Source organism: Sturnus vulgaris, chromosome 22, assembly GCF_052056855.1.
Source record: "Sturnus vulgaris isolate bStuVul1 chromosome 22, bStuVul1.hap1, whole genome shotgun sequence".
Classification (NCBI taxonomy): domain Eukaryota; kingdom Metazoa; phylum Chordata; class Aves; order Passeriformes; family Sturnidae; genus Sturnus; species Sturnus vulgaris.
Window position 1 is genome coordinate 5,779,178 of NC_142264.1, and position 11,588 is coordinate 5,790,765.

An 11,588-nucleotide genomic window follows, 5' to 3' on the forward strand; every position below is an offset into this window, starting at 1 on the left:
AATAACTTTCTACTAAGAGAGCAGCTTTATTACTAAAATTTCTCAGATGTGAGCTGGAGAAGTCTGTACAAACTGAGTTGTGCATTGACAATCACAACTCAAAATGTAAGTTTAAATAAATTTTATTTATTGCATGCACTTTCTGCCTGTTCCCTTCTACTCTTCTCTTAGCTCTCATGGAAAGGCAGTTTTGTGTTACATTTGAAGAACGAATCTGCTTCTTTTTCCTGCAGGCCAGTGAAGCAGAGGAGAATGGAGGAGATAGTTTCATGCACTCCATGGATCCTCAGCTGGAGAGACAAGTGGAAACGATCAGGAACCTGGTGGATTCCTACATGGCAATTGTCAACAAAACCATCAGAGACCTCATGCCGAAGACAATCATGCACCTCATGATAAACAATGTACTTATCACACTGTGGTCAATGGAGGTGGGGGTGGCAGAAAGGAGGAAAATAGGGAGGGAGGGAAAGAATGAAGAAAAACGGAAGGCAGCTTGGAAGGAAGAGATGGGGACGGAATAGAGTGTTTTGGGGAAAGATGGTGAAAACCGATTCCCTCTCTCTGCTCACTTACAGACCAAGGACTTCATCCATTCAGAGCTGCTGGCAAACCTGTACTCCTGTGGCGACCAGAACACGCTGATGGAGGAGTCGGCGGAGCAGGCCCAGCGACGCGACGAAATGCTGCGCATGTACCACGCCCTGAAAGAGGCCCTCAACATCATCGGGGACATCAACACCAGCACCATCAGCACCCCCATGCCCCCACCGGTGGACGACTCTTGGCTGCAGGTGCAGAGCGTACCGTCCGGACGCAGGTACCAGAGGCTCAGGGGGAGAGCCCCGCAGACCTGCCTGACGCCTCTTCAGTGCCTTGCTGGGGCCTCCCACTGACACAGGGAGTCCTCCTCTTCTTCCTGTGGATGAAGAGTCCTGGGTATTTCTGCTGGCAGGCTCCTAGGACGTCTTTAGAGATGTTGAGATTTCTAAACCCTTGGGTTGGCTGGGGCTGACGTAGCTTTGAAGGCGACCTGCGGCCTGGTGTGGCTCTTGAAAGCCAAAGGGTGGTGTGTAAAGTGATAGGAAGCTAGAGAGAAACACTGAAGGCAGCCTGTGGTGGCAGAGGGATCCCAGAGCTGTTGCTGCAGTTGAATGCCTTTGTTTGTTTGGCAGGTCCCCCACGTCCAGCCCCACGCCGCAGAGGAGAGCTCCTGCAGTGCCCCCCGCCAGACCTGGGTCTCGCGGACCAGCTCCTGGGCCACCTCCTGCTGGTGGGTCCGCGCCCCCTGTGCCCTCCAGGCCGGGTGCCTCTCCTGATCCCTTCGGGCCCCCACCTCAGGTTCCTTCTCGGCCTAATCGTGCTCCTCCTGGTGTTCCCAGGTAAGTCCTGAAACACTGCTCCATGCAGGTGGAGTATGTTCTGGTTTTGGATTTGGAGCCTTGGCAGCACCTGGCCTGCCCGGGCCATGGAGGAGATTGGAGTGCATGATGTGGGTACAGCCTTTGGATGCCAAGGCAGCTCTCAGAAACAGAGGGGCAGCTGTTTCTGTCTACAAACCTCTGTAAGAATGTGGGAGAAAACCTTGTACCCAAGGTTTACAGCAATTGTACCGATGCCTCTAGTCACCAGATAAATCACAGGACTGGGGTGAGATTCCCCTCTGTGTAGGGCTCCCCAAAGTCTGAAGTTGCCCCTTTTCTCTTGGCCCAGAGTTCTTCAAGGTGAGTTGGAAGACCTTCAAACATGTTCAGTTGCTTTTTGGCTTAGGAGACTATCGCAGGATCACTGGCAGGAAAATGAATTCTTAGGCAATTTTGTTGCTTGTGTAATCAACTTCAGCATTTTCCAGTCTAGAGGGTTCAAATCACACACCTTTACTTTCCCATTAGGAAACTCATTTCCTTTCCTGTCCAGTCACTTCAGACACACTTCAACATAGTAATAAGGGATTATCCCCTGTGCGGCTGAGTACGTGTTCCTGAACTTGGGAAGCAGTCTGGAAACAGGAATATTTTTATGTTGGGTACTTAGTTTCCCTTGAGGAAGAGGGGGTAATTACAGTGTAAAGAACAAACGTAACCAGAAGCTCCCCAGTGACATGCCAGAGGAAACACTTCCCTTGTGGACAGCACCTCTCCAGTGGGTGCTGGTGGCACAAGTCTGAAAGTTCGCCATTTTCTGTGAAAAGACCAAGCCTGTCAATGGTTGGGGATGGTGTATGGCTGCAGCCAGCCCAGAGGTGGATGAATCCAGACAGCTTTATAGACCAGTTTCTGACTCTGGTGTATACAAATGGTTTTACTTTCTTGGTGCCTTTGCCCCAGTCCTTCCTATGTACCTTGATGCAGCTCCCAGAGTAACTTGTCCTCACATACCTCAGTGTTGCCCCAGAGACTGTGGAGGCACCTATGGATGTCAGCATGCTGCTGCTGTGTATTTTGGCTCCTGCTTCTTGTGACCCTGCCTTTCCATATACTGTTACTTTGTGGTTTTGTTTTCAGTATATTTATGCTTCTTTCTGTCTCCATCTTCCTCCTTTCACTCAGTTTCATTTCTTCACTCATGAAAAGTATTCTATATACCTGGCCATCATGATGGGATTCCCCAAATGGGCTGAAATGAATTGGCCTTTTTTTTGAAGAAATCTGTCATAGCCTATCTTAATGGCTTTTCTGCCTTTTGCATGAGTAGGAGGGTTTAGGAAAAGGTAGGAAAAACAGCATTGGAGCAGAGGAGGAAAGAGTTTCATGCTTGACTGAGCAACCCCTTGGTTTAGGAGAGATGGTAGGTTGGATTGCATGCTACTGACTGCCCTGATCTGGAGTTGAGAATGTAATTCCAGAAGCTGTGAAGTGTGATGCTCATTCTCTGATCCCCCTCTCTGATTCTTCCAGTTGTTCATAGACTCCTCCGGATCCTGATACCAGCTTGTCATTTGAGTTCACTGATGAATGGAGAATTTCCAATGACAAGGGACTCTTTCTCTTCCTCTCCTGTATATAGAATAAGAATGTTCCCTGCTAGCACTTGGACTCGGGTCCTTCTGCCATGGGTGAACGAATGCCATCTCCATTGTCGCTTTTTTAATTCCCATCTTTCCCTTGCTAACCGGGCTGTGCAGTGTGTGTGTGAGAGAGGAGCAAAGCTCTCGTGTTCAGCACCAGTGGGCTTTGATGGAGGAGTTGATGGTGTGGAGTGAACTCAAATGTGTGGTGGTGGCTGGGTGTACTTTGTGTGCTCATTGATGTCTGTGTAGAAGTTTGGTAGTTTTGTGCCTCTGGTTTGAGCATCTGGTTTTATGAATGATGAACTTACACAGGTGTCACGCTATTCCTTTTTCATAAACATAAGTGTATAAACATATCTTCACATATAATCACCACATGGTACATTTTTTTGCACAGAAAGATTTTCCTGCATATAACTCAGGACATTTAAAACAAGATTTACCATCCTGCTTCTCTGCTTAGCATTTATTCAGTTTACTGTGGAAGTCCATATAGACAAATACATAATTTGGGGAGCTGAAAGTTACAAACCATCCGAGATCCTATCAGTGTGCAATGGACTGCATTTAGGATTTGACCTGGGAAAGAAATCTATGAAGGTATTCCCTCAGGTATTTAGGCTCTTTAGTTTAGAATGGTTTGATAGAAACTGTAGGTAGAAGAGCTTGAAGGAGAATTAAGGAAGTTTCAGTGTGAATGACTCAACCATTGGGAAAATGAATTGAAGGCATTAATGGGTTCTCCATTCTTTAGCATCGAAGGGGCATGGGTCTGGGGTTGCCTCCTGGCAGGGATTGTTCTCACTGGCTGCTGAGCTGGTCAGTACAATGGGGACACATCACTGGAACTCCCAAAGAGTTCTTGGACACACAGATTCAAGAGACAAATTATCTCCTTAGTGATTTAGTGGCCAGTGTCTGTGCCCATGGCCGGGGGTTGCAGCTAGATGATCTTTAAGGTCCCTTCCAACACAAACGATTCTATGATAAGCTGTATGACCTGAATTATTCAGGAGGTTGGAGTAGCTGATTGCATGATTTATGACCTTCAGAAAAACCTCCACCTGCTTTGTGCCATTTTGGGTAGTGCTCAGGACTACATATTATCTCCCTCTTTCCTGAGCTCTTTCTTAAACATTTCATATGGTCAGAAGATAGGAATCCTCAGTGAGAGACAAGCCCAGCTATCTGTGCCCGGCTGCTGGGTGCTGAAACCTGGGTATGACACTGGTGTGAACGTCAGCCTGGATGTGTGAGGAGCTTGGTGAGTGAGCAACAGCCAGTAGGTGTGCAGACAGATGGATGGGTTTTGATGCACCCCTGTGCACAACGGGGTCTGGATGTGTGCAGAGATGAGGCTATGAGTGTTTTCTGTGTATTTGCAGTCCCCCTACTCGTGCTGTGTTTGGAGGGGGATGTGTGACTGTGTTTGTGCAAGCACCTGTGTATCTGTTTCACCTTCCTGACTGTCTGTGTGGCCTCTGCTTTGAACTGTCTGAACTGCCATGTTGATTTCATGTTGTCTTTCAGAATCACTATCAGTGACCCCTGAGGACTGGCAGCCACGGTAGGTTTTGCACTCTCGCTGCAATGCATGAGTCACTGTGTCCCCATCCTCCAGCATTGCTCTACAGCTCTCCTCTGCTGCCCAGTTCTTGTGTTAGTAACAGAGTCCCTTGTCTGATGAACCACCTCTGCCAGGATCTCATAAAGGGAGGAGTCTTGAACAGAAAAACCGGCTGATCAGAGGCAGAGCAGCTGCTTGAGCTGCAGGAGCTGGGAAAGCCTCAGTACCTGATTTAAGGTCTGGAGGACCCTTTCTCTGCTTCTAAATAGAGAAGGTGGGATGGGGGAATGAGCTCTGGCAACAAGGTCTAAACTCTTTTATTTGGCTTATATCCACACTAACTCTAAGATCAGCTGAATAAACTCTGCTTTGATTTGGTCTGTCAGCTCTTAGGATCAAGATAGAGACTTGGGGAGCTGATAGTTCAGACTCCTCTTCTTATATTCTAATGTCTGGCTGGAGAAGTGCTCCCATCCTCACTGTATCCCTAATGGTCATGGAAGTCAAGAGGAGTTTGGATCATTAATACCAGGACTTCCATGTCTGAGTGCAGGGTAACTCTGACATTGAATGTTCCCTTTTATCCTTGTGTCCCATCATCAGATAGATGTGAACTCCCTTTGTTTGTTCTCCCCTTGACCCTTTACCTTCTAGGTTACTCTCCTGCTTCCATTCAAACTGCTTTCTCTCCTCTACCTCCTGCCCTGCAAGAGGAAGGGTGTAGTAATCTGTGTCCCTCAAGCACTCTGCCCATTTCCCTGTCCTCTCTCTTCTTGCATTTTGCAGCATTGTAGTGGTTCAGTGATGTAGCAAGGTGTGGGTTTGTGCTGTGTACTGCTCATCCTGTTAATGTCAGTGGGGATATGAAGAGGGACATTAGCAAATTCTCCTGAGTCCTTTTCTTGGGACCCTCCAGCCCTTATTGACAAAGAGGTACAGAGGGCAAAACAGGGCAGGTGTGGATTTTTTTTGGGCCCCTTCTCCCTTTCTCTCTGGATGTTGTTTCATGACAGAGGAGTGGAGCAGCAGCAGCTCCTGCAGATTCCCTTGCTGCTGATTGTGGCAGAGAGATCCGGGGGCGAGGAGCATGTGCTGAAATCCTACTTCAGTAGGAATAGCAGAAGTTCAAGACCCTGTTCTAGGGCAGGGGGGTCTCAGCCAGCCCCCATCTTGCAGTAGATGGTGTCTGTTACTGCTGCAGAGAACTGCAGTTAGAGCTGAGAGGTGCCACATTGCAGTGATTGCTCATGATTGACATCTTTGAGGACGTCATCGTCAACCCTCCTCACTGATGACACACTGCAGAGGTGTTGGAGCAATCAGCAGTTTCCTCCAATATTCTATCTACTGCAGACATCCCTGACAGCCTGGAAACATGCATCCTGGGTGAACAACATTGGGAAGGAGCCTTGCTGTTGTCTGTACCCCATTCTGGGACTCGCTGTTATGGGGCATTCTGTTTTTAATCTGGCATAAAGAGCACCAAGGAAATAAAAATTAAAAAAAAACAACCCAAATGATCCAAAAAATTGCACCCAAAACTTTTTGCAGTTCAAGGGAATAAATGTAATATTTTCCCACCTCTGTTAGATCCTTATCAACCAGAACTCCCTATTAGCCCAGTGGTTCTTATCTAAGATTAGCTCAGTGTTCCCTCTGGGTATGGCCTGAAAGACTGACTTCAAAGGATGTGACAGTAACTCATCTCCCTGGGCTCCTGCCCGGGCTCAGGTCTTCCTTCTCATGTACTGGAGACAGCCACAGGCTTCTCTGTGAGCAAAACTTTGTTCCTTGTCCTGACAGAAAAGTGACTTCAGTGATATAAAAAGGTATGACTAGCAGTGTAGTCAGACTGAAGCAGCATTTTGTGGGCAAACGTTGCCTGAGAGACTTCTGTCCCTTCGAGTGCTGGGAAAGTTTTCAGCCTTTTCTTACCTTACCAGGCAGATTCTGCAAGCATCTCCAGAAAACCTCAACAGAAACAGCCCACAAATTTAAAAAGTGACAGGGCCACATCCTAAAATGCTTTGAATGCTGAGAGAAATAAGTCTGCAAAAATCAATCATAGTACATTACAAAAAAGCAGCCCATCTCCCTGTGAATTACTTAGGCTCCTTTCAGCCCTGTTTATCCTACTAGGGTTAAGTGGCCACTCCTTCCAGAACACTTTACATACTCCTGTGGCTTCAAGCATTTTTTTCATGTGAACCCTCAGAAGGCTTTTAGCACAACCTGTGGAAACTCCTGAAATGCAAACAGTCCTTCAACCTTCACAGAAAATGCCTTCTAACGTGATGATGCAACAGCATCTCACTAAATGTTGAGCTGAAGTACTGTAAAGTTTTAATTCAGGTGCTGCTGCTGTTCCAATGACAGTAGGACCCACCAACGGTTTGGTGTTACTGCATTTACACTGTGAGCACCCTTAGAGATAATACACAGATCCCACATGTCATGAAGCTCTGAGGCTTAATAGTTCTGGAGCAGTAAGTTCTACTGAAGTTTAATAAATAGGACTGGAGAGTTGCTCTGGTTTATTTGCTAATTGAGGGAACTTGCCCCAATTTACAGGAGTGTTAACTCCTCTAGTGCCAGTGTGATTATAGATTATTGGTATAAATATCCTCCTCTGCCCCTCTTCCCTCCCTCAGTCCCTGTGTCAGGAGAGGGCCTTCATTTCTAGCAGTGAGTTGATTCTTTGTTATCGAAATCTTGTCAGTGTGGAATTATTGAGGCATTAATTCTGTGACACCTGGTCCTGTATGATCAGTGCAAGGGCTTCCCCTCCATTTGGTCTAAATGCTGTTGGCTTTGCTCTTTGCATTTCAGGCAGTTTGGACCTCTGGCTTGGTACTGAACAATTTATTTAATGAAAACATCAGCAAAATGCAGTTGAGGTCGCAGACGCTGCAGGGAGCATGCTTTAAAGGAAAAGCACAGATTGGATTCAGTCTTAGAGAACACATTTTATTTATAGTCTTCTTACAGCCTGTAGTCTGAGACTGAAGTGATATTTCAGGTAATGAGCTGAGAGCCATGTCAGGGGTTTTGTCTTGTTTGTTCCAGCTTTTTTTTCTCCCCCAGTCCCTTACAGGAAGGAGATTCCAGAACACCTAATCCATGCAGAGGGCAAACACTTAAGTTGCTGCTCATTTATGTAGCTAAAGTATCAGGAAAAGAGTTGGAACAGAATGGAGTGGGAGTAGCCAAAGTTCCTTTTATTGAAGTAGAAGCTGCATTTGCTCTGCTCCAGAAGTAGAAAACTGAAAGTCATAAACTTGCCCCTGACATCTAAGATCAGTCTCATGTCAAAATAGGGAATCTCCTAGCTTCGAGGGCAGGAGAAGAAGGTGCTCCTCCAAACCAGCCAAGAGCCTCTGGCAGCAGCGCGTCTCAGAGGACCCCATCCATGCTGTGTGACTGTCATGTGCTTGATACAGGAGCTCACTGTTGTCCATGCTTCTCCACTCATCCCAGAGCCAGGGCCCTTACTGGCAGTAAATCTCTGCACTTCCAAATTTTAGAGGGAAGCAAAACTTGCAGTCCAGGGGATTGCTCTACTGGTGATCTGTGCTGTGCAGAAAGGCCAGTGCGAGGCTGAGGGGAAGCCTGTGAGTCTCCTTTGTGGAGCTGCACTCTGGGGGTTTGTGCCTCAGGATGGATTCTTTTGCTGGCTCAGGCGAAGTGGAGAAGCATGTGTGGTTGTGACTGCAATTGCTGTGCTAACCACAGTGTGTGTTCTCTTGTTTTTGTTTCCTGCTTTTTCACAGCAGAAGGGGCCCCGCCTCACCTACTCGACCTACCATAATCCGACCGGCTGAACCGTCCCTCTTAGATTTATAACTTGAGGCTGTAGACAGCTGGCGACGAGTGCCGTGCTGGTGGCTTCCCCATTCCACCCTCCCTTCCACAGCCACAGTCACTCCTCTCATCCATCCCGCATCCCTGCCTCCCCCACCCCTCCCCGGTGTGTCGTAAAACTCTAGCCTAGTGATTGAGCTCTTCGTCTTCGCTCGTGCGTCCTGTATTGCTTTGTAAGCATAGAGTAGCCTTCATTCAGTGGCATGGATCCCTGAGGTACACAGGCTCCTTGGAGAGATCAGCCACAGGGACATCCTTAGGTCCAAGTGCTGGCTGTCCGTCCAGTAATTCCATCTGCCTAGTCTAGCCTGGATAAGTGTCCTGCCTGCACCAGTTAGCTGTAGCACCCAGGACTGAGCTGTAGCTGTTTTCTTTCCTTGTAGTTTAAGACAAAAGTGTGGCTTAGCAAAAATATGCTGTCAAAACACATGACACCCATTAGGAACAGATTAAATGTCCTGTGTATTAGCTTGACTTCTAAGGTGCAAAAATTTCATGTTGGGAACAGTGCAATCAACTTCGTATCAAAGCGAGGCAGGGAGATCAGTGAAGGGGGGAATCAATGGATCAACCCAGTCCTGCCAGAGTGAAGTGTGAGATAGTGCACACACCTCAGTGTGCAGGGCTCACGGACCTGCTCACACCCGGCTCCTGGAGCCGGGCCATCCCTACTGGGGACACACTGGCTCCTGCCAGCAGTTGTCTTGCATCACCATTTTTGGCTGACTTTCCTGATCCCAGCAGGGTGAGGGGAATAGACACACTGCTCCCCCCTTGCAAACGGACAGCCAAATGTTTCAGGGAGTTTGCTATGTGGTGTTTTGTTGAAAATATTTCTGCTTTGAACTAAGCACATCTTCCAGTGTTTTTGGGGTACTGTGGTGACTTCTTCCGTAGCCTTTTCTTGCATGTGGATGGTACGTGTTTGGGGAAACTTGTAACCGTTGTTGATCACAACTCATCTTAAGGTTTGGTTTTTACTTTTCATGCTACATGTATTTAAAAAAAATAAAAAATAAAAAAAAAAAAAGACGAGAATTAAAAAATATACCAACCCTATACATCTCAGATGTCATGTCTCTGCCAGAGCTAAATGAACCACCTGTATTGCAGGCTGTCCTCCAGGCCTGATTCCTGTTGCAGTTCTCTCGTTTCAGTGCTATTACTCTTAATTGTGGATCCTCTATTGTTCTGATGCCAGTTCCTTTCTGTGTTTTAACTATTGTTTTACTACTTCTCCCCCTTCTCCTTCCCTTTCCCTTTTCTTTGTTTTTCTTGTCTTTAACCTCCAGCCGGCCGGGTAAGGCCAGTCCCGCCCGCCCGGAGAGCCCAAAACCACCATTTGACATGTAGGCCTGCTCCCTCTGAGACTCTTTGCCTGCCTCTTAGCTGTTCTGTCCTGGAATGGTCTGACTCGAATCTCACACATGGCTTGTTTTGTTTGTAATTTGTGACACACACATATCAGATGTGATTGTAGTGAAACTGTTTTTGGGGTTTTTTTTGTTTGGGTTGTTGTTTTTGGGTTTTTTTTCCCCAGCTGCTTAAAGGAGTTAAACAAGTATATTGTAGTAATGAGAAACATATCTTTACTGTTATAAATATCTATAAATATATATATAAGATGAAAAATCTATATATGTCCAGGTGTTAAAAGCCATTTGTGCTTCCATGTGAATTTTAGGAAATACTTAAGTAGGAAAAGAATATCTATATACATATATATATACACACACACATCCAAAAAAGTTAACCAAATCCCAATGTTGAGATTTTGAGCTGATTGTTAAATTCTCTGCTGTGTGCAGTTGGGTTATTGTATTACCCCAGACTTGTGGGTGAACTGTCTCAGTGCTGGTAGTAGCTGTGATGCAGTTTGTGATCTACCTGTCACTCTTGTTTATTGGATGAAATAAACTCTCATTTCTGTATAATGAAGGTGTCCATGACTAGAATAAAACCATCTCTCTTTCTCTTGCTTTTTCTCTGGGTAGTTTTCAAGCTGTGTTTGATTATAACCTGATCTTTTAATCCCGTAGAGTTAACAAGCTGTACATGCCATCAGGGGCTATCACTGATAGGGAAGGTGGAGCAGCATCAGCAGTGAGTGTCCAGGAGCTGCAGTAGAGTCAAACAGCTTGTCAGGTGCAGAAAGGTAAATCCCTGTGCAGAAGGAATTCTATGGAGGTGCTTCAGAGATGGGGAATATAGAAGGTGGGAGTTGGCACACGAATTGCTTCTTAAAAGGGATTTTTGCCTGTAGTGCTTGTGGAGCACAGCAAGTGGATGTTGAGTAAATGTGAGGTCTGGGAATCACTCCTGAAAGGGATCAGGGTAAAAAATGCATCTGAAGCTGGGGTCTGGATACGAAATGCTAGGCAAGAGCCACCTCTCAGGCTTTTTAGCAGTCTGTACAGAAAACATCCGTGAAACTTCAGTGAAGACAGCATCACTGTCAGGGCAGGTGCTTTCAATAAAGAATTCATTATTCTCTTTTTTTGGCCAAATTTCAAGGTGGTCTATGCAGAAGAAATACCTCTAGTCAATGCCCCTCTGAATAAGTTTATTCAGAAAGCAAATTTGTAACAGGGTTAAGTCACCTCTGCAACAGACCACAAACCTTCTTCATTGGTCTTGTCTCCTTCACAGTTCTAGAGTAAACACCCAGTAACTATTTATTCCTTTTACAATAATACTCTGTCTTAAATCACAACCTTTCCCTTATTAGTTATGATACAGATTTATGAATAGCCTGAGCAGCTGTAAGCACTGAACAGGCTTAGTCTCTCTTCAAGGAATATACACCATTTTACACAGATACAGAATGTACATATCCCATGCTCTGGGGAGCCGGGCAGCCCGGTAACTTGTGCTGAGGAGAGACTGACACCACTCGTGCCATTTAAATGAAAGGAGTTCAAAAAACAGCTTCCCCTGGGGGCTCACAGGAAAACACTGATTGTGCTATGTGTCCCTTTTTTTCATTTGTGTTTGGAAATATCAAGATATGAACCATTTAAAAAAAACAACCTGCACATGATCTGCCTTTGGTAGTAGAAGAAAAGCTCTCTGCTGTGCTGCTGTAAAGCTTCACTAACTTGGACATGAAGAAATGAACCATCGCTCCTGTTGAACAGACAGAAATCTGCG

General features: G+C 46.2%; 1 protein-coding gene across 7 annotated transcripts in view; it reads left to right on the forward strand.

The window, feature by feature from the left end:
* DNM1 (dynamin 1) overlaps positions 1-10,372 on the forward strand; it is a 71,812-nt gene extending 61,440 nt beyond the window's left edge. For 3 of the 7 annotated variants that reach the window (XM_088177258.1, XM_088177263.1, XM_088177257.1), the window contains 4 exons: positions 234-404; positions 579-820; positions 1,176-1,382; positions 8,348-10,372. In XM_088177258.1, the coding sequence (XP_088033384.1) occupies positions 234-404; positions 579-820; positions 1,176-1,382; positions 8,348-8,420 (693 nt within the window). In that variant the 3' untranslated portion in view covers positions 8,421-10,372. The remainder of the gene's footprint in view (positions 1-233; positions 405-578; positions 821-1,175; positions 1,383-8,347) is intronic. The other 4 variants (XM_088177259.1, XM_014873155.2, XM_088177261.1 and 1 more) reach the window with 2 other exon arrangements.
* The last annotated feature ends 1,216 nt before the right edge of the window (positions 10,373-11,588 follow it).